General features: G+C 37.8%; 8 protein-coding genes across 13 annotated transcripts; 3 read left to right on the top strand and 5 right to left on the bottom strand.

The window, feature by feature from the left end:
* Positions 1-665: 665 nt before the first annotated feature.
* On the top strand, positions 666-7,125 carry LOC18020722 (kinesin-like protein KIN-UC). 3 transcript variants are annotated; one of them, XM_024157780.1, is made up of 21 exons: positions 666-1,123; positions 1,367-1,467; positions 1,556-1,678; positions 1,763-1,948; positions 2,156-2,377; positions 2,476-2,638; positions 2,725-2,874; positions 3,001-3,089; positions 3,299-3,511; positions 3,611-3,745; positions 3,862-4,038; positions 4,165-4,344; positions 4,555-4,674; positions 4,790-4,918; positions 4,999-5,131; positions 5,226-5,318; positions 5,452-5,577; positions 5,801-5,926; positions 6,111-6,254; positions 6,358-6,486; positions 6,637-7,125. In XM_024157780.1, exons 1-21 carry the CDS (start codon positions 829-831, stop codon positions 6,768-6,770), a joined length of 3,168 nt encoding a protein of 1,055 aa, XP_024013548.1. In that variant the 5' UTR covers positions 666-828; the 3' UTR covers positions 6,771-7,125. The 3 variants fall into 3 exon arrangements, with proteins under 3 accessions (XP_024013548.1, XP_006403524.2, XP_024013549.1); XM_006403461.2 differs by having other exon boundaries at positions 3,859-4,038; XM_024157781.1 differs by lacking the exons at positions 6,111-6,254; positions 6,358-6,486; positions 6,637-7,125 and having other exon boundaries at positions 5,801-5,943.
* Positions 7,126-7,230: 105 nt separating this feature from the next.
* LOC18020721 lies at positions 7,231-8,863 on the bottom strand. 3 transcript variants are annotated; one of them, XM_006403458.2, is made up of 6 exons: positions 8,749-8,863; positions 8,316-8,351; positions 8,025-8,227; positions 7,706-7,793; positions 7,562-7,628; positions 7,231-7,471 (listed from the first exon to the last, which is right to left on the bottom strand). In XM_006403458.2, the coding sequence occupies exons 3-6, from the start codon at positions 8,149-8,151 to the stop codon at positions 7,418-7,420; spliced, it is 336 nt and encodes a 111-aa protein (XP_006403521.1). In that variant the 5' UTR covers positions 8,152-8,227; positions 8,316-8,351; positions 8,749-8,863; the 3' UTR covers positions 7,231-7,417. The 3 variants fall into 3 exon arrangements, with proteins under 3 accessions (XP_006403521.1, XP_024013550.1, XP_024013551.1); XM_024157782.1 differs by having other exon boundaries at positions 8,025-8,230; positions 8,749-8,854; XM_024157783.1 differs by having other exon boundaries at positions 8,316-8,339; positions 8,749-8,841.
* A 765-nt stretch (positions 8,864-9,628) lies between these two features.
* Positions 9,629-11,209, bottom strand: LOC18020720 (chlorophyll a-b binding protein 6, chloroplastic). 2 transcript variants are annotated; one of them, XM_006403457.2, is made up of 4 exons: positions 10,917-11,209; positions 10,423-10,525; positions 10,022-10,310; positions 9,629-9,928 (listed from the first exon to the last, which is right to left on the bottom strand). In XM_006403457.2, exons 1-4 carry the CDS (start codon positions 11,105-11,107, stop codon positions 9,786-9,788), a joined length of 726 nt encoding a protein of 241 aa, XP_006403520.1. In that variant the 5' UTR covers positions 11,108-11,209; the 3' UTR covers positions 9,629-9,785. The 2 variants fall into 2 exon arrangements, with proteins under 2 accessions (XP_006403520.1, XP_024013481.1); XM_024157713.1 differs by lacking the exon at positions 9,629-9,928 and having other exon boundaries at positions 10,043-10,096; positions 10,164-10,310.
* A 911-nt stretch (positions 11,210-12,120) lies between these two features.
* Positions 12,121-12,903, bottom strand: LOC18020719 (monothiol glutaredoxin-S14, chloroplastic). Its single transcript, XM_006403454.2, has one exon. It carries the CDS (start codon positions 12,840-12,842, stop codon positions 12,303-12,305), a length of 540 nt encoding a protein of 179 aa, XP_006403517.1. The 5' UTR covers positions 12,843-12,903; the 3' UTR covers positions 12,121-12,302.
* A 143-nt stretch (positions 12,904-13,046) lies between these two features.
* Positions 13,047-15,077, bottom strand: LOC18020718 (FBD-associated F-box protein At4g10400). The gene is made up of 5 exons (XM_006403453.2): positions 14,984-15,077; positions 14,761-14,908; positions 13,747-14,652; positions 13,535-13,675; positions 13,047-13,456 (listed from the first exon to the last, which is right to left on the bottom strand). The coding sequence occupies exons 3-5, from the start codon at positions 14,578-14,580 to the stop codon at positions 13,190-13,192; spliced, it is 1,242 nt and encodes a 413-aa protein (XP_006403516.1). The 5' UTR covers positions 14,581-14,652; positions 14,761-14,908; positions 14,984-15,077; the 3' UTR covers positions 13,047-13,189.
* A 175-nt stretch (positions 15,078-15,252) lies between these two features.
* LOC18020717 (probable pectate lyase 13) lies at positions 15,253-18,723 on the top strand. The gene is given in 5 exon segments (XM_006403452.2): positions 15,253-15,674; positions 15,748-16,456; positions 16,458-16,652; positions 17,221-17,429; positions 18,392-18,723. Coding segments are annotated over 5 exon segments (1,509 nt in total). The 5' UTR covers positions 15,253-15,537; the 3' UTR covers positions 18,651-18,723.
* A 575-nt stretch (positions 18,724-19,298) lies between these two features.
* On the bottom strand, positions 19,299-21,264 carry LOC18020716 (serine/threonine protein phosphatase 2A 57 kDa regulatory subunit B' epsilon isoform). Its single transcript, XM_006403451.2, has 3 exons — positions 21,161-21,264; positions 19,804-21,037; positions 19,299-19,675 (listed from the first exon to the last, which is right to left on the bottom strand). Exons 2-3 carry the CDS (start codon positions 20,971-20,973, stop codon positions 19,370-19,372), a joined length of 1,476 nt encoding a protein of 491 aa, XP_006403514.1. The 5' UTR covers positions 20,974-21,037; positions 21,161-21,264; the 3' UTR covers positions 19,299-19,369.
* A 1,265-nt stretch (positions 21,265-22,529) lies between these two features.
* On the top strand, positions 22,530-25,064 carry LOC18020715 (probable cysteine protease RD19D). The gene is made up of 4 exons (XM_006403450.2): positions 22,530-23,032; positions 23,984-24,103; positions 24,207-24,450; positions 24,535-25,064. Exons 1-4 carry the CDS (start codon positions 22,568-22,570, stop codon positions 24,807-24,809), a joined length of 1,104 nt encoding a protein of 367 aa, XP_006403513.1. The 5' UTR covers positions 22,530-22,567; the 3' UTR covers positions 24,810-25,064.
* Positions 25,065-25,873: the final 809 nt, after the last annotated feature.

Raw genomic sequence — 25,873 nt, 5'->3', positions numbered from 1 at the left:
GATCAGGACCCTAATTTTTATATGGTAGCGTATTAAGTGTGTTTCAATGATGATGTTAAATATACATGAGATTGTTGTCTTTATATGAAAAATGTTCTCTAGATGTATAATTCACCTTACTCAGCAAGTAAGTACTACTTGGGGAAATTTTCTCGGATCAAACTAAATAACAAGAAGACCATAGTAAAATGTCATTAGTACAACCTGTCACGTGTCAAAATATACAAGTTGAACTAGACAATACCACGTTTATTGAAAAAAATTTGGCTAGGTTTTTATGATTTTTGAATTTGTCGTATATATGAGAGAAATCATAATGAAAAAAAAATTGATATTTTGGGATCCACACTCTCTATTGTGTTATTCATATGAAGTTATGGACAATAGATACTTTGGACCCGCCTTATTGATGTACTTTAAAATTTGTGATTACATCCTTAATATGTAAAATTCGAAACCAAAACATTCCAAAACGATCACGTGAGTGGTGGTCTAGTGGTGTATTTGAGAGTTTCCAAAGTTAAAAAAAAAAAAAAAACAGAACAAATTTGAACAGAAACCAAATACGAAATTTGGGATGAAGTATTAAGAAAAGAAAAGAGAAGGAGACAAAAAGAGACGTCTTAACGTCACCCACTAATCCACGAACGCGGGAACCCATTTTGGTTCAGAGTCGTCGTGCTTCCCTCTTCTCTTCATCTCTCTCCACTTCTCCACGAAATTTTCAAATTTCCCTTCTTTGACACTCTCTCCTCTCTCTCTCTCTTTCTCTCTCTCTCTCTCCCTTTTGTTCCCTGCTCTCTCTCTCTCTCTCTAGCTAAAACTAGTATGACTTCTTCAAATTCCTCCGCCGTAAGATCGTCGGCGAAACACGCGGCTGAGAGGATACAGCAGCACTTGCCTCCAAGTAATCCAGGCTCTCTCTCTTCCTCTTCCTTGAATTTACCAGCTAGGGCCTCTCTCATCGCTCCCGGAGGAGCACCAATAAGCCACTCTTCTCGCCCTAAAGATCGACCCTCTTCCTCCGCCTCCTCCGCCTCCATCTCCGCCTCTTCTCCTTCTACACGCCGCTCCGGCACTCCCGTTCGCCGATCCCAGTCTAAAGACTTTGACGACGACAATGGTCTGCCCCTCTCTTCTTCTTTTTTTTTCTGGCATTTGAATGTTGGGTTTTTCTCTTTCATTTGCTTAAAGGATTTGACTTTCATTCAACAGTCGATTTGGGTATTGTTGATTCGAATTGGTAGATTGTTTGGTTGATTTGATTTGATCTATCTGAAATTGAATTTATGTCTTGACTAATTGCACAAAAATATTGACTTGAAGAAACTCTGGTATTAAAAATCGAAACTTTTTTTTGATACAGATCCTGGGAGGGTGAGAGTTTCTGTAAGAGTTCGACCTCGGAACGGAGAGGAGCTTAAATCAGATGCTGACTTTGCTGATCTTGTTGAGTTACAACCAGAGGTGACTAGTAGTAACCATGGCTTCCCTCTCTCTCTCTCCCAAGGCCTGAACCTTAGAAAGTGCTCTTTTTTTTTGGTTCTATACGCAGATAAAGCGGCTTAAGCTGAGGAAAAACAACTGGAGTTCTGAGTCCTATAGATTTGACGAAGTATTTACAGACACATCTTCTCAAAAGCGCGTCTATGAAGGAGTAGCTAAACCTGTGGTCGAGGTTAGGAGACCTTCTCATGTAGAATTTAATCGAGGATCGATATTTTTGATTTGGTTGATATCCACTACTACATTGAATCTGCAGGGTGTTCTGAATGGTTACAATGGCACCATTATGGCTTACGGTCAAACCGGCACCGGAAAAACTTACACGGTAGGAAAAATCGGTAAAGATGATGCAGCCGAGCGTGGTATCATGGTTAGAGCTCTAGAGGACATACTTGTGAGCGCATCTTCTGCTTCTGTTTCTGTGGAGATCTCTTATTTGCAGGTGTGACACAGCACATCTTCTGCTTTTGTTCCCATGGAGATATGTATATCGAAATAGAATTTTGTATGTTTGTAGAGTATCACTTCAACGCTTAGATGCTGGTCTTCTTGTTGGAGACGGAAACCTTGTGAATTTTGAAATGTTTCTAGACCTTATAATATAAGACACATGCCTAACATCTATATTTTTGTTCTTGGTAATTCACAGCTTTATATGGAAACTATACAAGATCTTCTTGCACCTGAAAGATCCAACATTTCAATCAATGAGGATGCAAAGACTGGGGAAGTATCAGTACCAGGCGCCACCGTAGTTAACATTCAAGATTTAGACCATTTCTTGCAAGTTTTGCAAGTCGGCGAGGCAAACCGCCATGCAGCGAATACAAAGATGAATACAGAATCTTCACGTAGTCATGCAATTCTGACGGTGTGATTTCTTAGAATATTTTGTCTTTATGGTTTCTTGTTCATTAACAGAATCCATGTTCTGTGCCTGCAGATTAATGAAATGCATCTTCCTTGCAGGTTTACGTTAGGCGGGCTATGCATGAAAAGGCTGAAACGGGAACTAAATCTCGAGATAAGGAGGCAAAACCTGAATCTTTGGGAGATAAAGGCATTCCTAGAGTTAGAAAGAGCAAACTTCTAATTGTTGATCTTGCTGGTTCAGAAAGAATAAATAAATCTGGTTTGAAATCCTCCTTCGCTGTTCATATATGTTATATCAAGTAGTTTATGATTGAGGTATATCCTGTTTTTGTTTTTTTTTTCAAGGCACTGATGGTCACTTGATTGAAGAGGCAAAATTCATTAATCTTTCACTGACATCCCTGGGAAAATGCATAAATGCATTAGCTGAAGGCAGTTCTCATATACCGACAAGAGATTCTAAATTAACAAGGCTTCTTCGTGATTCTTTCGGGGGTTAGTTTGCCAAAATTTTCTTGAGCCATTTATAACAGTACTTAGATGTCTATGTAAATATATACCAAGTTACACTTATGTCTGTTACATAAATTTTGAAATTGGTTTTTGGCTCTGAACAAATAGGTTCTGCAAGGACTTCACTTATAATAACAATTGGGCCATCTGCACGGTATCATGCAGAAACAACTAGCACAATAATGTTCGGACAACGGGTCAGTCTTCATATTTCTTTTATTTTTCCTCAGTTAAATCAATAGAAACTGTTCTTTTCTGTTCCATGAAGTCTCTGCAGAATCTCTTATCAATGGGATCTAGCAAGATCATAAACTGAGAAAGACTCAACTTTCCGAAATTTTAGCAATCTTATTTCTTTCAGAGAATATTTATAGTAATGCCTTCTTGGTTATGTCTTGCTTTACAGGCAATGAAAATAGTAAACATGGTAAAGCTTAAAGAAGAGTTCGATTATGAAAGTTTGTGTCGGAAGCTTGAGACTCAGGTGGACCATCTTACTGCAGAAGTTGAAAGACAAAACAAACTAAGAAACAGTGAGAAACACGAGTTGGAGAAGAGATTGAGAGAATGTGAAAACTCTTTCGCTGAAGCAGAAAAGAACGCAATTACAAGGTCCAAGGTATATGTCTCTTCTTTTTAGTGTTTGATTTAACTATTGTCTAGTTTCTTGATATGCCTATGATATTCTTATGCTTTGAGGGATGAATATGACTTACAGTTCCTGGAGAAGGAAAATGGCCGCTTGGAGCTCCGTATGAAAGAACTTTTGAAGGATTTGCAACTGCAGAAAGATCAGTGTGATCTAATGCGTGACAAAGCAATACAGTTAGAGATGAACTTGAAAAATACCAAGGTACACTTCCTCTCATATATTGTTATTTGTTCTCTTAGTAACTACTTACAGTATAATGTTTTGAGCAGTGTATAGTTAATGGGCTCTGACAATGTCCTTTTAACTGTTAGTAGCAGCAACAGCTGGAAACTTCAGCATATCAGGAAAAACTTGCAGATGCTAGTCAAGTCTATGAGAAAAAAATTGCAGAGTTGGTTCAGAAGGTTGAAGATGAACAAGCTCGGTCAACAAACGCTGAGCATCAATTAGAGGAAATGAAAAATGTTTTGAGTAATCAGCAGAAGTCTATTCATGTTAGTGAATACTAAACCTATATTTCTTTTTTTCATTTTCATTTGTTAAAGCTTAGATTTACTTTTTCTGCATTTTGAATGCATTATATTTTCTGCTCAAACTAAATGGTGTTTTGGTGTTGATAGGAACAAGAGATGGGAAACTATCAATATCAAAGGGAACTTGCAGAAACCACATACACGTATGAATCTAAAATTGCAGAGCTGCAGAAGAAATTGGAAGATGAACATGATCGGTCTAACGCTGCAGAGGAACAACTTAGACAAATGAAGAGGAATATAAGCGATCGCCAAGTTTTATCACAGGTTAGGCTTATTCCTGATCTCTTATACTGGATTTCAATAATAAGCATGATACCTTATTAAGGTGAGTCTGACCAAGGGTCAACATATGTGTCTCTATTTTTCTCTCAAATATTGTTTTACCTTTATTGTTTATAAAAACTGTATCTTGTACTTCGGCTTTTGCAGAAATTTATGTCTCTAATTTTTTATTTTCATGGTTTTTTGGTCCAGGAAAATGAAGAGACAAACGAACTCAGGAGAAAATTAGAAGAGCTTACTCAAATTTACGAATCAACAGTAGATGAACTACAGACAGTGAAATTAGACTATGATGATCTGCTCCACCAAAAGGTGTGACGCTTAAACGTCTGCATACTTGTTCAAATTTGGTCATATTCAAAACATCTAACTGTTAATTTCCTCTGATGAATTCTTCTAATATATACGTAAAATTTGTGTTACATAGGAAAAACTTGGTGAAGAGGTTAGGGATATGAAGGAAAGGCTTCTTTTGGAAGAAAAGCAAAGAAAGCAAATGGAAAGTGAGCTTTCAAAACTAAAAAAGAATCTAAGGGAAAGTGAAATTGTTGTTGAGGTGAATCACAATGAGCTTATTTCACCTTTTTCACATGTATTTGTGTTTCGTGTTCTTGCTAAGTCCATTTTGTTCCACAGGACAAGCGTATGAAGGAAGATCTCCCAAAAGGATCATCAGAATCTGGTGCTCTAACAGGCTCACAGAGATCACAAGGGTTAAAAAAGTCACTATCTGGTCAGAGAGCTACCATGGCAAGACTTTGTGAAGAAGGCATGCATTGAGCTCATTAAGCTTAGACATTTCTTTTATTTCGTTTCATTCTAGGATAATTCAATTAACTTATTTTATTTTACTTCGATTTCAGTTGGAGTTCAGAAGATATTACACCTAATTAAGTCTGAAGACGTGGAAGTTCAAATCCAAGCTGTTAAAGTGGTGGCTAACCTCGCCGCTGAAGGTGTGTGATTACATCTCTATATATAGCTATTATCACAAGTGGATTCTCAATTTTTGAAATATTGGTTTCATCTCTATATAGCATGTATCATGGTAACTAAATGACTTTCATTCTCTGTGTGTATGTGTTTTAGAATCTAATCAGGTGAAGATTGTGGAGGAAGGGGGTGTAGAAGCTTTGCTTATGCTTGTGCAGTCATCTCAAAATTCAACAATTCTTAGAGTGGCCTCTGGTGCAATTGCTAATCTGGCAATGAACGGTGAGCACTTCTTTTGGTGGTTCAAGTGCTTTTAAGATAGGATTGTTATTCATAAATCCAGTTAAAATTAATTACTACTAAGAAGCAGAGCAAATTTAGACTTAGAAGTTATATATGCTAGATTAATTATTTCAATAATATGATTTCGTTCCGTTATATGGTTATTTCATGGAAAAGACTTTCTCGGTTTACTTATATGATTTCATTGATTTATCAATCGCAGAGAAGAGTCAAGATCTAATAATGAACAAAGGAGGTGCTCAACTTCTAGCAAAGATGGTGACCAAAACAGATGACCCACAGACTTTAAGAATGGTAGCTGGTGCACTTGCCAATTTATGCGGAAACGGTGAGCACGAGATTTAGACTTTTGGTTCCAATGCATTTTCCAGTATCAGACATTTTAAAACATATCTATTTCATGTGTTCACTCTATAGCATACACAAAATAAAAGATATTTGAAGAAGCTTTGTGTTGTGATGCTAAGCACGTATCTAACTCTCTACACATTGATGTGTTTTGCACAAAACAGAGAAGTTTCTTAAGCTGCTAAAAGAAGAGGAGGGCATCAAGGGACTACTCACGATGGCGCAATCCGGAAACATAGATATCATTGCTCAGGTGGCAAGAGGGATGGCAAATTTTGCAAAGTGTGAAACTCGAGAAATTATGCACGGTTTGTAATGTAGTTATAGTTGCTTACAAATATGCCTCAAAAAAATGCACATCCAAGTAAATCAATCATTATAATACCTTGAGGGTTCTTATGCATTGCGCAGGGCGTAGAAAAGGACGTTCTCTTCTTCTGGAAGAAGGTGCTCTTGAATGGCTGACCTCAAACTCGCATATTGACTCTGCATCAACACAACGTCACATCGAGCTTGCGCTTTGCCATTTAGCTCAAAATGGTAAGCTTCTGTTGGGTCGAGTGAAGCTGATTTCACATGTCTATCTCTCTCAGGAGCATCCACAAGCTTGTATAGTAAACCAGTTCTTTTATCAAAAGTTTGTGTGGCTAGGAACTTGACTAATACTTGTATCAACACTTTCTGATGCAGAGGAAAACGCTAATGATTTCAAAAGAACGGGAAGCGTGACAGAGATTGTAAGAATATCAGTGGAGTCTAGTAGAGATGACATTCGCAGCTTAGCAAAGAAGATACTCAAATCAAATCCTTACTTCTCAAGCTGAATAAGAGGTAAAACAAAAGAGAAATGTACATAACATAACTGGCGAGTGGTACAGATTCTTAGCTGAGTCTGTCAGAATATCATTAGATTGACTATGTGATTGGGATGGCATATTTATTGATGCCGACAGTTAAGGAGAGGAAGCTAAGATTTTTACAAAAAAAAAAAAGAGTTGGATGTTACAACGTCGATAATTTTTGTGAACAGTTTTATTCATGTTTGGATATGTTCTTAGATCATTTGTGTAATGTATGTGTAGTTAAAACTCCATTGGATTGTAATTTCATATGGCCAAGTCTCTTTTGTAAGATTAATGTTGAGACACATGGAATTCATGATCAAACTTAAACCTCCTCATTGATATTGTATTTTGCTGTAAAGTAATCAAAATCTTATTTGGAAACTTCATTTTGTACTCGTTGTTGCTTCTCTTTTTATCAATCATATAACTGCTAAAAATGGAGAATGTAAGTGGTCACTGTCTTCTTCTGTAAAAATGGAGATATGGATACAACAAATAGATAGTTCATCGAACCTGCATGTAAATGTTTTTGACAACTCCTAAATATTTTAACTTCATCACACCATAGTTGAGTCTCTCCTTCTTTGTTCTTTGTCAATCTAGTCCGTGTTCGTTGTTAGATTCGTCTAATCGTAAAGGCCTTCGTCATACCAAATATCGACCAGAAAGTCCACCATCTCCTACATAAATATCGGATATAAATTTCAGGTATTGAGAATGATTTTAGCTTCTTTGACTCTGTAGAAAATGGGATTAGATTTTAAGCTTACGGGTAAAGGAATCGACTCAGAGAAAGGTTCATGAGTTGAGAGAAGATCTTCATATGTAGTAGACCAGCTGCAAGAGATTCAAGATTGTCTTTTTAGAGTACTAATTCACTAGAATATTTAACACTGCAAACACAAAGAAAATACCTTATAATCTGATCCTTTGTAGTTTTTTTTCTTTGTCGAGATTGATCTCCCACCCATTTTTCCCTGTTCTCTTGCCAAATCTTTGCACCTGCAATCAAGAAAGATGCTTATAGATAGTGCTCAAGAACATATAGTCTCAAATTACAGAACCAACAAGTTAGAATCTCTGGTGGTTAAAAAGCAGAGGTATGGTCAACAAAACAATTTGGATCTACTTTCTTGATATATATTACATAACCAACACTCGAAACAAAGTGTGAATTTTTATAAAACTGATAGGGAGACAATCATATTCTTAAAGATGAAGTGTGAAATGTACCATGATTCACAAGTGTAAGGGTGCTTTCGCTCTTCTTTTTAACCGAGCTTTTCTCTTCTATGACCAATTTTGAAAGCTCAAGAGGTTTGTTTTCGGTGGACAGAGAATTTGCAGTAAAAAGCTCCATTTTTCATTCAATCGAATGATCATTCCTTTGCGAACAAACCCCGAATTATACAAAACATCAAAGGTTTCCACACAAGCTGCTAAGGAAACAAACATTAAACCGGATTAAAACCCAAATTCAAAAAAACATGATAACTGTTACAAGAAGGGGTTGGTTTAGTTTACCTCATTGACATTTTCATCAATCAGCTTGTGGAAAACCTAGAAGAGTCAATAAACAAGAATAACAGATTTCTCAGAAAGCAATACATTATTAAGGAAGAAAAAACCACTTCTTAACAAAACACCAAACTCATTGCAACAGGAACAAAAAAAAAGTTATTCCTTTTATCACATTGCGTTTAAAACAAACCTTCATCTATATAGCAACAAAAAAATAAAAGAAAGAATGAGATTTTTCAATAGCAGAGCTTCTTCTATCTCCTTAAGAAGAATATTGGAAGAAATGGCAATTCCGGTGAGGTGTTTATGCAAAGATCTAAAATTTAAGGAACAGATCAGATGCATTCAAGATCCAGATATTTTCATAAAGAGAAACTAAAACTCGTGATGGAATGAGAAAAATTTAGATAAGAAGACAAGAGGAAAGAGGATTTACCTTAATGCAGAAGTATGAGCGGAAATTTTGGTGGGAGGATTAAAACTGCATTTTTGTTTTCTTTTAGGTTGATATGTAAGGAAACAATTAAGATCTTGGGTCAATGAAAAATCAACTAAAAATAAATTTTAAAAAGAATAATAGCCAAAAATAGGATTAAAAAAATAAATAAGTGTTTACTTTGTTGGTAGATGAGTAAATAAATCAATATATCCACTATCCAGATCTATCTTTGGGTCAATGAGAAAGAAAATTAAAGCAGCAAGCCCCACGCATCTGACAAAACAAATAACAGTAGCACAACTATCTCTCTCAATCCTACGTGGATGTGATTAGGCAAGATAATATCATCTTTTACTATATGGGTAGAGAAATGATGAAATTCTGTCACATGTTATTATAGAATTTATATTTGTAACAATATTTTATCACATCATTTTGACACATGTTTGTATATTATCTGTTTAACATCAGTAAAAGATGGGTAAAATCATTCTATAATCTGTTTTAGTCATTTAACAAGTAGCTAAAACTCAAATGACTCAGTATCTAAAATGATAAAACAAAAAAAAAATAGTGTGTAATCTTAATGTCATGTATAAACAAAAGTTATTTTGGATGGAGTTGAAAAAATCTAAGTAAAAGTCATGAACTAACAACACCTTCAATGTTTCTTCTGTAATGGGAGAATAAAGCTCAAAGTCGATAACTTATCCATTCATTGCGTTCCTAAAATCAAAATGATGCAAATTTGTGTTGTTTTTTTCTCAAAATTTTTTGGAGCTCTACAAAATGATGTAAATTTTGTTTCAAAGAACCATCAGATTTTTAATCTAAATACAAATATTACAAGTTGGCCACATTTGGGTTCGTAACCCGATTCAAAAGGTTTAATCACTTAGAATTCAAGCTCACAAGACCAAATCAATCACAGAGGCAAAATACAGGTTTCACAATCTGTCTTTCATTACACAGAGTTTTGATTACACATAAAGCTCACAGGATATATTGCTAATTTTCTTTTTTTTTTACAGTCACTAGTTCAAAGGGATAACAATATCGCCAATGTTTTTGTGCCATGGATCCGCCAAGTGAGTAGCAAGGTTCTCCAATGGTCCTGTGCCTGGGTAGGCAGATTGTTGCACACAGAATCCTACAAAGGCCAACAACGCAAGCCGCCCTAACATACCAACCAAAAAACACATAACATTAGATATTACATTTTACTAAAAAAATGATCAAGAAAGGGAAGATATGTTATGTGTTTGTATACCGTTCTTGATCTCCTTAACTTTCAACTCCTCGAACTTCTTCGGGTCTTTGGAGTATCCAAGAGGGTCAAATGCGCCTCCCGGGTACTTCTTTTTCTCGGGGTCTTTCTCCATACTTCTCTGGTGCTCGACAAATGCAATAGCCAAGAACTCTATGGCCAAGATTGTGGGCAAAGTACCCCATGGGACAGGGTTCCCCAAGTAAGTGGCTTGTCCTCCAGGTAATGCTGCCCATTCTTGAGCCTTAACCCAGTTTCCATATCCCAAAGCCTCTGGTACCAAAATCCCTGGCTACACAATTCACACCAGATCATTAACCATTTTTGCCATTAGATCATAACTTAAAAGACTAAAAACCCTTTGATTGGGTACATTGAAGTGAGTAACTGTTGATGAAACTTACAACAGCGAGCATGGCCCATCTACAGTGGATGAGCTCTGATTCTTTGTATCGCTCAAGGTTCTCTGGAACCTCTCCAAGTCCAAGTGGGTCAAATCCAAAGTCACTGCACATTTTTGTACCCAATAGCTTAAAAAATTGAAGCTTTTCAAACAGCTTCAGAGCTTAAAATCGGAACCTCTATGTCATCAAAAAGGGTTTCAATCAATTCTCTCTCTAGACACACATCTAAGGGGCTTCATAGTATGTAAGAAACAGAGTAAAAGGAGACGAATTTCAGAAATGTCTAATCATGCGATGTGTAGTATACCCAATAGCTAAAAAACTGAAACTTTAAACATCCACCAATGTAGCAATCAAAACCCTTAGTCTCATCAAGAGTAGTTTCAATTCTTTTGACACATCTAATCTAATCAATTGAGCAACATTGACAGCGACTGTGAAAGTCTCAAAATTTTGAGCAAAGAAACAGAGTCGAGAGAAGTGATTTTGCGTACCCAGGAGCAGAACCGTCGAGGTAAGCTGGTCGTGGCTCTCCGGGCATCCAGTGAGCGGCCATTCTGATTCGGCCGACGTTCCCGGCGTTGGGGAGAGGAACTCCGGCGGAGACGAATTTAGACTTTGAAGAAGAAAGAAGCGAAGGGTAAACGGCGGCGATGCCGCAGCTCATGAGCGAGTTCGACGCCATTGTCTTCTATCTCTCTCTCTCTCTCTCCCTTTCTGTTTACCACAAAGAGAAAGATGTGAACAAGAGGTGTTTGGAAGTGTCAGTATGGAAGAGTGATCGTTTAAGTAAGGTTTTGTAGGATGCGAATCTAAAATCAGATTGCAATTGGCTAGAGAGAGCCCGCGTGGCTATTTCATTGGGCCACGTGTATTCTCTATATATCATGTTCTTTCTCTCTATCTGCTCTTTGTGGTTTTAGATAAAGGCCGAATCTATAATTACCTTTTTGCCATTTATCCACGGCAAAGATAAATTTGAGGGAGCCAATAAAAAATGGTATATACAAACTACACATATCATCACAGGACATCTCTTGGTCAGATTTTTTGTGGTCTTCCCTTACTACTCACCAAATAAACTTAAATTTTTCAAAACTGCCTAAATCCAGTATAATGTTTCTACCTTTCAAAAATCGGGATGCATTGTTTGTTCTATCATAGAAAGACAAACCAAAAAAAATAAAAATTGCAATTCAGGAAACATCATAGAGGATTCTGAAATGACATTAGATATAAAAAAAGTTGCTAGGATGAGGATCTTCTTAATATAGACTATATCCTGTATTGAATGTTAAATCGGTTTTGATAAATCAGCCTTCTAGTCACCTCTTTTCAGACCTGTTTGCAGCTGGAGGTCTGTTACCATGACTTGATGATTTTACATACACTGGACCAGATTGCTTTTCTTGATGAGTACCAACATTTTCTGCATATGATCATCCCTTCTCTAAACTCGGGTGGGTTTTTGATAAACAGAGGTCCGAGAGAAGCACAGACCAGCATCAATTACAAGAGACATTGTAGCAGTGAATTAGTCAGAATCCTTGGAACTTAATCTCTTAACAGAGACAAACGTCTTAAGAGTACTACTCAAGAAAGATACTGGAGAATGTTCAAAGGAGTAATCTTTACACATGAACATCTCAACAACACAAAAGGGTAAAGACCAAACATATGGAAAAAGAAGGCACATGATGTCAAAAGGATCAAATCCACAAGGAGAATCGAGATCATGATGTAAGTGTTTCCATAGCTAAATCCATCATACAAATATGGTCTCTTTATGTTACAGCCATCATAAACTCACAAGACCTTTTTGTTTACCAGTAACAAAATCCAAAGGCATCAACAACAATGAAATCGTATTTTGATCAGCATCAAGAACAAATCGCTCTTTCCACCACTTCCTGCAATTCCCCACTCTGAAACGCCTCAAGAGTGATATCACAACCACCGAAAAACTCACCGCCGATGTAAAGCTGAGGGAAAGTCGGCCAATTCGAGTACTCTTTAAGTCCCTGCCTAAGCATCTCGTTCTCCAGAATGTTCACGTCTTCGAAAGGCACGTTCAGATTCTTCAGGATCTGCACCACCGTGTTTGAGAACCCGCACATCGGGAAATCCCTCGTTCCTTTCATGAAAAGTACCACTTTATTCGAATTCACCAGCTTTTCCAGCGTATCTCTGAGCTGCGGCGTAAGCGCCGACGCCGAGCACCGGAATTTTGCGGCGGAAGAAGCTGGCTTGAGTTTGAGATTCGAATTGATGCCGTAGATTGATAGATGGCGGTTGTGGATGGCGAGTGTTGCCGTCGGTTTGGAGGCGAATCTGAAAGATTGAGGCTTGTTGACAGTTGAGGAGGAGACGACGCCGGCCGGAGTTACCAAAGTCGGCGTTTTTACAGATCGGAGAGCCATTTTCGTGGAGATTTTAAGATTTGGAATTGGGTTATTGAAAGTGTGATAAGTGATTGAATTTATGAGCCACAAAACACATACAAACGAGAATACTGTAGTAGAATAAACCCTGTTGCCAAACAGCACTTAGCCACTAGTAGTGCTGTCGTCTATTATATACACCATCAAAAATTTTAAAACTTTAACATATAACTTAGATCCAGACAACATAAATATGTTTTTTCAGTAGAACAACAAAACATACAGAAAAAAGTTTGTTCTCCAAAACAAGTTTTCAGAGTTAATGAAAAACCATGCGAGACCGAGAGCACATAGAAGAACAAGCCAAATTTCAATGATCAAAATGCTCAATCAAACATGAGTTGGCATGTTGCTGAAGCTCTAGAAGAGAGTGCCAACTCCTTTAACATCTCAAATCTTGGAACGTCATATTTACAAGACGTGATTGCTGCAGTCTTTAAGTGGAGAGCATTTTGCAAGATATAGACTACAAGATCTCTCTCCTTTGGTGCTCCTATGTATTCCAAGAAGTTGAAAGTTTGTAGACTCGACAAAATACATTTAGGAACAGTACTTGGTTTATTCCAGTTAACCATATTACCAAATGAATGACTCTGCGATCAAAAAGAAGCATTAGACTAAAACCATATTGTGCTTCCGACAAAAAGAAAAAAATAGTTTAACAAACTTACTTCAATGCAGAAAAGGTCTAGTCCTTGTAAGTTAGAAGAATCTTTGAGCAGCCGGACAAGTAGATCAGGCGAAACCTCTTTGCAAGTACATAGCTCAAGATGTTCAAGTTGGGTGAAGACAAAACTTTCATCATACATAGCCTGGGCACAATATTAAAAATTATTAGCAAATGATTATAAAAAAAATGAGTAGACAAATGGAAAATGATTACCTGTGAACATATTGCAAGACGCTTGACAGATGTGATCGATCCAATGAGACTCTTGATGTCAGTGAAATTAAAATCTACATATGCCTCGATCAGGTTAGGCATTTCCTCAATGAAACAGTAGAGATTATCTTGATTCTGATCGTCAAGTTTAAGATACGTTAAAGAAGGAGTTTTTATCTCAATCCCCAATATATCAAGATCATGGGGGATATAGATTGATAAACTCTGCAAAGATGGGGAAACAATAGTTAACTCTTCCATACTCTCTTCCTCACGCAAACTCACCGACAAGGCTTCGAGAACTGGGCAATTAGATAGAAGCCGTTGAATAGATTCATCATTGAAGTATTTCACATCTTGAAGTTGCAAAGTCTTCAGAGAGGGAAGAAAAACCGTTCGAGGGACATCCAATAGAATAGTGCCATCGAGTTTCAAGATCACGAGCGATTTGCAGCTATACAGGTTACTTGGCAATATGGTTTGCTTATCCCGATTAGACTCATAGATAATCTCCAGCTCACGTAAGCAGTGAGAAATTGCTAGTACAACCCACAGCTTGATACTCTCAGGTCTAATATAAGAGCCATATAATTTAAAACGAAAGCTTTCTATAACAGGAGCTCTATGTAATGGCAGATTTCTGTCAAGAAAACACCTCAACCTCTTGCAATCAGAGCGTGAAAAATGATTAGGACCGTAATCAAGTTTAGGCAACCACATCCAAAGATACTCCCATCGTTTCGACAAAATGCTAGTGGATACAGCAACTTTTGTCGGAACAAACAATAGTATCTTAATAAGCAATTCATCAGATAACCCACTGATTCTGTCCATAACTTTAAAAACCCCAAGATACCTCTTGTTACCGTCGACAAAAAATGGGTTTTGTCTTCCACTTTTCCCACCCTGACAATAGAAAGAAAAAAAAAAACACAAGAAAACACTCAAAAAGCCAGCCAAACGAATTAGTAACAAGTGAAACACACAGAGACAAAGAGGAATAGGAAAAAAAACCTTAGAAAAGGCTGGATTTTTAGGTGATGAGAGTCTTTGTCCTGTGAATTTCAGTGTTGGAGGCTCGGGAACCAGAATCAGAAGATAAGCCGGAAGTGCCCAAAGGACTGCGAAAGCATTTGTTGAAGCTGAGACAGACTCGTTAAAGCTTGAATCGAAAAGGAAGATGAAGGAGTTAGTTTATCAAAAGGTATCGGAATCGCTGAGCATCGGAAACACTCACCACTCAGCAAACCGTTCGGCTTCAATTTGATTACAGTAGCTGCTCTAAATCTCTGGTGGACATGTTCCTAGGCCTGATTATGGGCTGAGCGTTCATGTTAAAAAAAAACTCTTTTTCCAACTAGTTCATCAAAAATGTGAACTGGGCCTGATAGGCCCAATAGTAATATAACCTTGCTTACCAAATATGAGACCCAAAGTCTAATCAATCTCCATGCCAAAACAGATTAGAGGACACAAATTCCCAAGAGAGAGACACAAAATCAAAAGCGCAAGAAGAAAACCTATAAGCCTTGTTTCCAGCAGAGGGTAGAGGCAGAGAGAGAGAGAGAGCAGCTTCTTCTTCTTCATCATCTTCAAAGCTCTCTCACATGTGGATTCCAAATCCTTCTCTGCTTCTATTTCCTCACATTTCTCAACCAACATTCTTCTTCTGACACTCACTATCTTCAACTTTCCATACCAATGCTCTGCTTCCTTCCAGCGAGACAAATAAAATAAAATCCATCCTCACGGCCAACATCAAGCACACCAAGTCACAATCCGCCATTAACGATGCTTCCTCCTAACTTCTCCAACACCATTCTCCTGCTCTGCCTCTTCTTCACACTTCTCGAATCCACTAAATCCCTAAATCTCACTCTCCCTCACCAACACCCTTCCCCTGATTCCGTCTCTCTCCATGTCTTAAGGTAAAAAGTTTCCACATTTTAATCCATAGCAAAATTCTCAAAACTCTCTTCTTACTTTACTCCATCCTCACAGTCAAATCAATGCATCCCTCTCGCGGAGACAACTCAGCTCATCGTCATCGTCATCGTCCACTTGCCGAACCGGAAACCCAATCGACGATTGCTGGCGATGCGACACCTCCGACTGGTCATCCAACCGGCAAAGACTCGCCGACTGCTCAATCGGCTTCGGTCGCGGCACACTCGGAGGCAAAAACGGCCGGATCTACGTCGTAACAGACTCCTCCGACAACAACCCAGCAAACCCAACTCAAGGCACACTCCGTTACGCCACAATCCAAGAAGAGCCACTCTGGATCGTCTTCTCCTCAAACATGCTCATCAAGCTTAAACAAGAGCTTATAATCAACAGCTACAAGACCATAGACGGACGCGGATCCGCCGTACACATCACCGGAAACGGCTGCTTAACAATCCAATACGTGCAACACGTCATCATCCACAACATCCACATCTACGACTGTAAACCTTCCGGAGGAGCCATCGTCGCCGCAAGTCCTACGAAAGCCGGGAAACGAGGTAGATCCGACGGTGACGGGATCTCCATTTTCGGATCTCAGAAGATCTGGATCGACCATTGCTCCATGAGCCATTGCACTGACGGGCTTATCGACGCGGTGATGGGTTCAACGGCGATTACCATATCGAACAATTACTTCACGCACCACGACGAGGTTATGCTGTTGGGTCACGACGACAACTACTCGCCGGATACTGGGATGCAGGGTGACGATTTGCGTTTAATCATTTTGGTCAGGGCTTGTTCAGAGGATGCCGAGGTGTCGGAGAGGCTATATTCATGTCGTCAACAATGATTTCACTTCTTGGAAGATGTATGCTATTGGTGGTAGTGGTAATCCCACCATTAACAGTCAAGGGAATCGTTACGCTGCTCCTTCTGATCCTAGCGCCAAAGAGGTAAAAATTTAGAAACTTTCCTTCTTGATTCTTACTAATTTGAATTACCCATTTCCGAAAATCTTCTCTTTTTTTTGTTTTAATTGATTCAATTACTTTTTAGGGTTTTAGTTTGTTTTGTGCCAGAGATTTTAGGCTTTTTACCATAGCGGTCCAACTTTTGAGTGGCCAATTAGCATTTCTTTCGAGTAATTGACTAGTGAAGAGTTTTGATTCGTCGAATTTCGCTGGGTAAAGATTCTATGAATCCAGTTCATCTTTCACATGGACAGTTGTTAATCTTTTGCTAAGCGTAAAATATCTGGAAAATATCACAATGTTAAATTTATATGTGATGAAAATATATCTAATTATCTATTCATGCACATAGAAAAAGAATCTTATTTTATTGGGTCTAGGAGGTGTGAGACAGTGATGGTATGTGTATAGTGCATGCCAGCCATGTGGGCTGCTTCTCTCTGTCCACACAGACCTTTTTTAATTTTTGTGGTTAAATTAGCCTTTTTAAGACCACTCGCCATGACGGCGCGTGAAAAACAGATTGCTAAATGTGGAACTTTGAAAGCAGGTGACGAAGCGAGTGGATTCGAAGGACGATGGTGAGTGGGCGAATTGGAATTGGAGAACGGAAGGAGATCTGATGGAGAACGGAGCTTTCTTTGTGGCGTCTGGTCAAGAAATGAGCTCAATGTACTCTAAAGCTTCGAGTTTGGAGCCTAAAGCTGCTGCTCAAGTTGACCAGCTCACTCGAAACGCTGGCGTTTTTGGCGGTCCCAGGTACTCTTTTTTTTACTCAGTATGAGCCAACATTTTTAAAAAGTGATGCATGATCGATTAGCTGTGAAAGCGCGTGATTAGGGCATGATTTGCTAACGACGTCAAGAACTAAACAATCTTATTTTTTAGTACCTTTTTTTTAGAATCTTGTTTATCTATTGAGTTTGTGCACATTAATAATCATGGTTGTAGATATTGTCTAGGTCGAGTTAATTTGTGATCTTTTGGAAAGGCCTTTCTATTTAATCAACCTTTACTAAAATAGTAGGATAAAAACTTGTCCTTTCTTTTTTTTCTTGAGCTTTTTCTATAAATTACTTACATTTGATGTTCCATTATTCTTCAAACAGAGACGCGTCCGTATATAATTACGGGTATAAACAAAAAAATACTTGAAAATTAATAATGTATAAAAATGAGCTCATTGAGAATATCAGACGTTAGAATTTGGAAGTATTCCAGAATTCAAGTAGAGGCACGTGATCGTCTTCCTGGGGAACCGACCAACTTGACTAGTGTCTGAAATAAACCCCCACTTGCCCATTTCTTTTTTGCATTTTTTTATTATTTACACTTTATAATCTACTTGCTCTGTCAAGTTTTCTCTGTCCATTTGGGAATATGGACGGTCGAAATGTCTGTCATGATTTTAGTTAAGATATATGTATGATTGATCTACATTTTTGATACATCAGTTGTTAATTACTTGTCCCCTAGTCAATTTTACGAAAGAAAAAAAGTTAATGTATTTTGGGAGTTATATGATAGAAAATGCTGTTTAAAGAGAAGGGACCCCCTACGTAGAAAAAGATGATTCCTTTTTTGCTATGGACCCTATTTTAAATCGCATTAATGACCCTTTTGACTTTTTCTTTTCTATCTTTGATGCTTGGATTTAGCATATATGTATGGTCGATTTTATTAGGCATACTTTCTTCTAATGAAACGTTTATTTTTGACAGGGATGATGAAGGTCAGAGTGGCGATACTTATACTGGGTATGGAGGAGGAGGCGGCGAGGGTGGCGGCGGCGGCGTTATCAGCGGTGGAGGGACGAGCGCGATGGGCGGTACGACGAGAGGAAGCAGCAGCAGCAACAGTGATGATTTCTTTGGGATGGTATTCGGTAGCAACGCACCGCCTCCTCGACCACGTTTAACGTTATTTTTTTCTTTGTTAATGATTTGTATTTTGTCATCATCAACTCTATTATTGTGGTAGGCCGCAAGGGATAACAAATAGGATTTGGACCCTTCAAATTGATTGGTTTTTGGTGTAAAGTAGCTCTTCATTATTATTTTTATTTTTCCTTCTTCTATTCTTTTTTTTTTTTGGGGTTCACAGCACTACAAAACCTAAACCGAAAATGAGAATGTGAAAGCAACGTCCAAGACAAAGTTTGTCTCATCAAATCAAATGCAATGGACAATGGTTCATCACCTCAAGATGTTAAAATTTTCATCTTTCTGTTACTTCACTATCTTTCTGTTACTCCAAAATTACGTTAAAAATGACAACAAGATAGTGTGGGAACAGAAAGATGAAAATGTTACATCTTTTGATGTGATGAATTTAAGCAAAAATGTAGCAAACTGATAGAGTTTAACAGGTTGGAATTAGTATTAGACTATTAGTTCATCGTCTAGAACATTTAATTTTTTTCATTTAATCAAATTGTTATCAACTATGCTTGTAAATCACCTATGCTTTACCATGTTTTGCAGAAGCTGCAACGAAGAGTACTAAATTATACCTTCTATGACATGATCTGGTCGGCGAGGTGTGATCCATATTCCCGGTCGCCATTTACAAGGGATCAAAACAGATATAAAAAAAAAAAAAAAAAAAGAACAAACAAATAAATAAATTATTAGAGAGTTTCTAAAAACACAACTCTTGCAAAAGGAAGATAGCTAAAAAAAGCCATCATCAAATGGGCTTTAATTTGCAGCTAACGAAGCAGCTTCTTCAAGTCTTTTCCATGTCAATTCTCTTTGTTCCAATAACTCGCAAGCCTTAGCTTCGTTCTCTGGATGTTGTTTCTCGCACTCTTCAAATAGCTCAGTGTCCATTTCCATAAACATTCTTCTGACATTCTCAGAGAGACCGTGCACCGCTTGGTTCCAGTGTCCTTTCATGTTCCTCTCCAATGCTTCAAATATTATCGGGAAGATCACGTCTTTGTTCTGAGCAATCAGGCCTACGATATGTTCATTGTTCCACAAGAAAAGAGCTCTCTCTGCCACCTGCATTCCTCACATCTCTCTATCAACATATTACACTCCACAACTCAAATTTCTAAAGACTTGGTGTATCTATGACAATGTTACTAAGTTCTCAACTCAAAAGACACATACGAGGCTGAGAGACGAACCTGGAAGTGGGCACTATTAAGACATTTCCCAATCTGTGTAAACAGAGGAACAACACATTGCTGAAACTCAGAAGGCTCTGTAGCATCCAAGACCTCTTCCAACTCTCCCAAGAAGAGAACTTCCTTTTGACAATTCGTAAGCGGCCAATACTTCAACAACCCACGGATCACAGTATCAGCCAATTTGTAATCTTTCTCCACAAACTGCGTTACGCAATACGCCAACTGCTGGTGGTAAATCGAGATTCCTTTAGACTTGTGTAATGGCAAAATGGCTTTCACAAGATACAACCTATGCTCCTCTCTCATTGGCACTGTAAATCCATTGATCACACTTCCTAGAATCTCCAACAACTCTCCTATCCCAATGCACCTCTCAGTCTCATACAAGAACTTGTAGAAAATGTTGTAAATGGAGCACCTGATAAACGGACGGTGAAATATGAACTTCCCATAGATTCTGTGAAGAACAGTTTTCAAGTATTCCCTCTCCCTAGGATCCTCTGAGTCAAACAGATCAAGCAACCTCGACACAAAGGTGTGATTGATGAATTTTTTCGCAGTCTTGGGCTCGATTTCTGAAGACACTACATACCGCAAAAGAAGCTCGTAGACGAGCTGCAAATGAGGCCACCATGGCTCAAGATAAGGCTCTTCCTCCTCAGGATCATTCCCTTCAGGAGGAGCTCCTGTGTTCTCATGGTGTGCCGGTGGGAGACACCGGAAAATGTTAGCGGAAACCATTCTTATGAGCTCGCTCTGCATCGTCTCATTGACTTTACCTGACGAGGAGTGAAGGAAATCGACCAGTTCGAGAAGGGTCTGCCTCTTGATCTCTTTCTCGCGCGGCATTATCAATGAATCAGAGAAATCGCATTGGCAAGAACACATGTGAGCCTTCTTCATGAAGAGGAGAGGCCGATCTGAGGAAGAAACGTCTTTTAACAATGGAAGTACTTCGAGGGTCGGTGTTGATGTGAACATTGGGTGATTCGGCGTCTGCGAAGGTGACGGAGCCGCCGTCTGAGATTCGCCATTCGACGCTGAAGACGCAGCGGCGGTTGCGGTGCGGCTGCCGCGAACGACGTTGTTGCTGGGGTTGTTATCTTGGTGGTGTTGATCTGATTTGTTGAATTTCTTCTGGCCCAGCTTCATGATTTTGTTGAACATCTTTGGATTTTTGTTTAAAAATGCAAACTTTTCTGTTCGTTGTAGAGTGGATCGATAAAAAATCCTATAAAGAAAAAGAAGATTCGTTGTGAGAGGAAATGAGATTGTTTTTTTTTTGGTAAAAAATGAGATTGTTTTTGTTCGTTCACCAAGAATAGATTGCAGAGAGGATGAAGAAATGTGTTACCTCAAAAGCGATGAATGGACGAGAGATCGGAGATCGGAGATGGAGAAGCATTAGGGCAAAACAGGATTGTGGAAGATTGCTCAGGCAAAGCCAGAAACCGAGAGAAAATGATGTCGAGGATGAAGGAGGAGATCAAATTTGCGGACATGTATTTTTAACCATTTTCAAAAAGATTTACTGTAATTTATTCATTTATTGATATTTAACTTTGGTAAAATCATTGTTTTTTATCTGAGTCAAATTTTATTTTTTATTTTCAATTAGCATGCAGTGTCATTTAAAAAAAAAAGAATCATTTTTTAGACGACAAATAATATAAGCTTGTGATAAATATTTAATAATAATTTTATAGAATTCTTTGATCACCAAGAAAATACAAATAATACAATAAAGTACTTTTTTAACAACAAACTGAAAACCGAAAACTTCTTCTAATTTTTTTATATTAAAATTCAGAATTACATAAAACAGCTAAAGAATATTTTTTGCTAACAATTAAATATAAATTGTGATTTCCATGATTGTATGATTGTCAACATTTTGAAATTTATGAAATATTGTTCTCATACCGCATAATACAAAACAAAACACAGTTTTTAAAAAGGATATAATTTTAAAAGAATATCAATTGTGAATTCAATGAGTGAATGGTTGTCAACATTTTGAAATTTATGAAATTATGTTCTCATGCCGCAATCTCATATGTTTGAAAGTAGCTAAAAGTAATATGAATTTTGTAATGTTGCGGATTAATATAAATATTTTACAAATTCATTTAAACTAGTATCACTATTAAATCTAATAAGAATTAATTGTTTCTAAGATATATTTAGTCTGAAGCCATTTTCAATAAAAATATATTATTAGTCTACACTCTACACCAGATAATTTCCTAGCCATGACACAATTCATTTTTTTTTTGGGTGATCAAGCTCAATCACTTTTATTTATGAGTTTTGATTGAGTTTCGCAGATCTAGATTCTTAAAAGAGAGCTTTACGATTTTCTTTTTATGTAACTGATGGGATCTCTATAGAGCTGAGGTTCCAGCAATTAATTAGGAGGCGCAATGTGATCACTGAAATACGCCACTCCTCTCGAATCTAAACTTAACCGGTTAAATTTTTGTCGACGCATTTACAACAGATTGGAAGCATTAATGCAAGCTCGGTACCAAATACTCAAAACTGATCAAGAGACAAAAGAGAGCCACGCGTCATGCAGGTTCACTATGTAACTCAACATGCAAACATCCCACGTGTCTCCTATCTGCATGTAACTCCAACACTTTCGTGATTCGTGACCTCATCAAACTCATATAATCACACACACTCTATTTAAACCATCGACTCTCCTAGAGATTAATTAAGGCCGCCTCAAAACAAGAACCATCGATAAAGAGCAATCATGGTGGCTAAAACCTTAGCACTCTTCATAACATGCGCCATCTTCTACTGCCATGGGGCAGCTTCCTTGGAAGACCTCACCATACGCCAAGTCACAGATGATCGACTTTCCAATCTCCTTGGGACACACACGGAGACCAAATTCCGGGTTTTCATGTCGGACTACGGCAAGAGCTACTCCACGCGGGAGGAGTACGTGCATCGCCTCGGTATATTTGCTAAAAACGTCCTCAAGGCGGCCGAGCACCAGATGTTGGACCCCACTGCCGTCCACGGTGTCACGCGGTTCTCTGACCTAACGGAAGAGGAGTTCACGAGGATGTACACTGGAGTAGTCGGAGTAGTCGATGTTGGCGGCCGCCGTGGCGGTACGGTTGGAGCGGAGGCACCCATGGTAGAAGTTGAGGGATTGCCCACAGATTTTGACTGGAGGGAGAAAGGTGCAGTTACTGAGGTCAAGGATCAAGTATGTTCCTCTATATCTAGATATGTTGATCTCTTTCATAATGATACATGTTTTACACTTGCACGCACATTAAGAATCTTCTTTTACAACATTGAATATACCTCTGCTTGGTAACAATTAGATTAGTTGTACATTAATTCAAACCTTAAGTTAGCCGTGTCAAGGTGTCCAGGTTATTTTAGGCCCTAAACAATTTTCCAAAAAAACAAAAAAATAAGAGGGCAAAATTTACAAATATTACTCAGTAAAAATTTAACATCTTTTACTAATGGTGTTTTAATATTTTAATTTTATTTTTGTATTTTAGTTTTGTTTTTAAATATTTTGTATATGATAAAATTGTAGAAACTATGCTGGAATATGAAAAAATATCTATTTTAAGCTTTAAAAGTATATTTTTTTTTTTAACAGAGCTTTAAAAGTATATATACCATTGAAATTCTAATATATTATATATTTTAATAAAAAGAAACAAGTTTTTAAAATGTTTACAAAAATTTGGCCCTAGGCCAATGTTTCAAAATTTACCACATAGGTAGTAACAAGGATGAATTAGAAAATGTTTTTTTAAGAAGCTAAATTAGAAAATGGTTTTTTTGGGGTAGAGTCTGAATTAGAAAATGAGTATATAAGATTTGCGTTTAAGGCTTAGGATTACTTCTTTGATGAACGGAGAAAAAAATATCATCTGATACAGACAAAAACATAGGCAAGAGAAACTGGTGCAATTCTACTGGTATATTTTTTTTTTGTAATTAAGTATATATGTAATAATTAACAAAATCATTTTAAGCATGTAATCAGTATTTAGCTTTATAATACACTTGTATGGCCAAAGGATATACACAATTCACTTATTAGTAAGTTACTAGCTTTATAGAGAAATATCTTATAATTTATGATAGTGTAAGTTATATCAACTCTAATGAGCATTTAACTGTGGATGTGAAGGGTGCATGTGGATCGTGCTGGGCTTTTAGCACAACAGGAGCAGTTGAAGGAGCCCATTTTGTCTCCACCGGGGAGCTAGTTAGTCTTAGCGAACAACAACTTGTGGATTGTGATAAAGCGGTATGTGCTAGCCCATTCATTTGAATTTTTTTAAATGTATACTTATTTACAGGTACTAATTTGTTTGGATAATCCAAAATTTATACGGTATGTATGAGTGTAGTGCGATCCAAAGGACAAGAAAGCGTGCGACGATGGATGTGGTGGGGGACTCATGACAAATGCCTACGAGTATTTAAAGGAGGCAGGAGGTTTAGAAGAGGAAAAATCATATCCTTACACTGGCAAACGAGGCCACTGCAAGTTCGATCCCAATAAGGTTGCAGTAAAAGTAGTGAACTTCACGAATATACCACTGGACGAGGACCAGATCACAGCAAATTTAGTACAACATGGTCCTTTAGCAGGTGATCATTACTAATATCTTTTTTTTTTTTGGGGTGAATTGTGAAAAAGCCACTAATGCTAATTTGGTGTTTTGTTGAACACAGTGGGATTAAACGCGGTGTTCATGCAGACGTACATAGGAGGAGTGTCGTGTCCGCTTATATGCAGCAAGAAAAAGATTAACCACGGGGTGCTTCTTGTTGGGTACGGATCAAAAGGGTTTTCGATCTTAAGGCTTGGCAATAAACCGTATTGGATTATCAAGAACTCGTGGGGGAAGAAATGGGGAGATGGTGGGTACTACAAGCTGTGTCGTGGTCATGATATGTGTGGGATTAACTCGATGGTCTCTGCAGTGGTCACCCAAGTTTCGTCCTAGATTAGATGGGTCTTGTCTTTTACTTGGTGAAATTCCTCTTGCACTCTCTTGGTTTTATTTTAGGGTTACACGATTTAGGAGTGAAGTTGAGAGTTCTGAAAATCGGGCCTATACCGTTGTGTTGTAGTAGACACTAAACAATGGAGTGATTAATATTTGTTTTTGACAATGTTCTTTACTAGTTACCACCTTATCTTATTATAGCGGGGTGGGATAAAAAATAAAATTTGTCATGCAAAATATATAAAACTAGTTGGACTATGGAAGTTGTTTTATTCTCAAAGTAAAGGTTCATATTTCTCACGTATGACACTTGGTTAGGTGGATGGAAAACTAAAGAACACAGGAACTATTGCAATCTAATTTTAAGTTGCAACTTTCAACTTTTACATAAGAGTTTTTACTATTTTGTTGGTCGCCAGAACAGAGGAACTATTGCAATATAAGTTATATTCACACATAATCCTCAGCAAAGTATTCAGTCCCTTTGATATGAAAGGAGCCCATGGTCGCCGGTTGAAGAAGGTTGGTGGTGGTGGATGGTATGGGATTGCGCCTAACCGACGGTCAAGCTTGGCCCAATAGTTTATTTTTGTATGTTTGGCCTTAGGACCTTAAGGTCAAAGATATTTGGGGTCCTTTTAGATTGTGGCCGTGAAGCTTATGCTCTTTTTTTTTCTTTTTCCAATTCCTTTATGTAATGCACTTTTCATTGATCAAAATAGATTACTTGAAAAAAGAGAATTTACAAATATGGTTAAAAAATTGACCAAGTCAGGTTGCCATATTTTGATAATGTTTTTGTGCGTATCGTGGAATAAAGACGTGAGAAAGGGTCCCACGATGCCGGTCCGGTGCTGGGCAAGAGTATCCCACTCAAAAGATCTTCTTCTACTATACTAACCTCTCTTCCTCTTCTTCTTCTTTTCTCCTTTTCCTCTTCTTTTTCTTTTTCTTTTTCTTAGTGAAATCTCAGGTTTTCAACCCCTCAAAAGACAATAAAAGTCTATTGAATAAGAACGTCAAGTACGAACTCGAAACCCACTTTGCTAAAAAAAGTTTCA

The sequence above is a fragment of the Eutrema salsugineum genome, unplaced genomic scaffold (assembly GCF_000478725.1).
Source record: "Eutrema salsugineum unplaced genomic scaffold, Eutsalg1_0 scaffold_16, whole genome shotgun sequence".
In the NCBI taxonomy this organism is placed as follows: Eukaryota; Viridiplantae; Streptophyta; class Magnoliopsida; order Brassicales; family Brassicaceae; genus Eutrema; species Eutrema salsugineum.
Note: the sequence above shows the minus strand (reverse complement) of the source record. Positions and strands in the feature narration are given on the sequence as shown.

Coding starts and splice junctions, on each gene's coding strand:
- LOC18020718 (XM_006403453.2), bottom strand. CDS start 14,580: ATGGACAGAATCAGTGGGTTATCTGATGAATTGCTTATTAAGATACTA. Junction 13,676..13,746: donor GTCTTGCAATATGTTCACAG/GTAATCATTTTC, acceptor TATTGTGCCCAG/GCTATGTATGATGAAAGTTT. Junction 13,457..13,534: donor TAGACCTTTTCTGCATTGAA/GTAAGTTTGTTA, acceptor TTTTGATCGCAG/AGTCATTCATTTGGTAATAT.
- LOC18020720 (XM_006403457.2), bottom strand. CDS start 11,107: ATGGCGTCGAACTCGCTCATGAGCTGCGGCATCGCCGCCGTTTACCCT. Junction 10,526..10,916: donor CTCGACGGTTCTGCTCCTGG/GTACGCAAAATC, acceptor AAAAATGTGCAG/TGACTTTGGATTTGACCCAC. Junction 9,929..10,021: donor AGTTAAGGAGATCAAGAACG/GTATACAAACAC, acceptor TTGGTATGTTAG/GGCGGCTTGCGTTGTTGGCC.
- LOC18020721 (XM_006403458.2), bottom strand. CDS start 8,151: ATGGAGCTTTTTACTGCAAATTCTCTGTCCACCGAAAACAAACCTCTT. Junction 7,794..8,024: donor CCTTACACTTGTGAATCATG/GTACATTTCACA, acceptor TCTTGATTGCAG/GTGCAAAGATTTGGCAAGAG. Junction 7,629..7,705: donor ACAAAGGATCAGATTATAAG/GTATTTTCTTTG, acceptor AATCTCTTGCAG/CTGGTCTACTACATATGAAG.
- LOC18020716 (XM_006403451.2), bottom strand. CDS start 20,973: ATGTTCAACAAAATCATGAAGCTGGGCCAGAAGAAATTCAACAAATCA. Junction 19,676..19,803: donor TTAATAGTGCCCACTTCCAG/GTTCGTCTCTCA, acceptor TGAGGAATGCAG/GTGGCAGAGAGAGCTCTTTT.
- LOC18020715 (XM_006403450.2), top strand. CDS start 22,568: ATGGTGGCTAAAACCTTAGCACTCTTCATAACATGCGCCATCTTCTAC. Junction 23,033..23,983: donor TTACTGAGGTCAAGGATCAA/GTATGTTCCTCT, acceptor GTGGATGTGAAG/GGTGCATGTGGATCGTGCTG. Junction 24,451..24,534: donor ACAACATGGTCCTTTAGCAG/GTGATCATTACT, acceptor TGTTGAACACAG/TGGGATTAAACGCGGTGTTC.
- LOC18020722 (XM_006403461.2), top strand. CDS start 829: ATGACTTCTTCAAATTCCTCCGCCGTAAGATCGTCGGCGAAACACGCG. Junction 3,746..3,858: donor TGAACTTGAAAAATACCAAG/GTACACTTCCTC, acceptor AACTGTTAGTAG/CAGCAACAGCTGGAAACTTC. Junction 5,927..6,110: donor TGCCAATTTATGCGGAAACG/GTGAGCACGAGA, acceptor TGCACAAAACAG/AGAAGTTTCTTAAGCTGCTA.
- LOC18020719 (XM_006403454.2), bottom strand. CDS start 12,842: ATGGCTCTCCGATCTGTAAAAACGCCGACTTTGGTAACTCCGGCCGGC.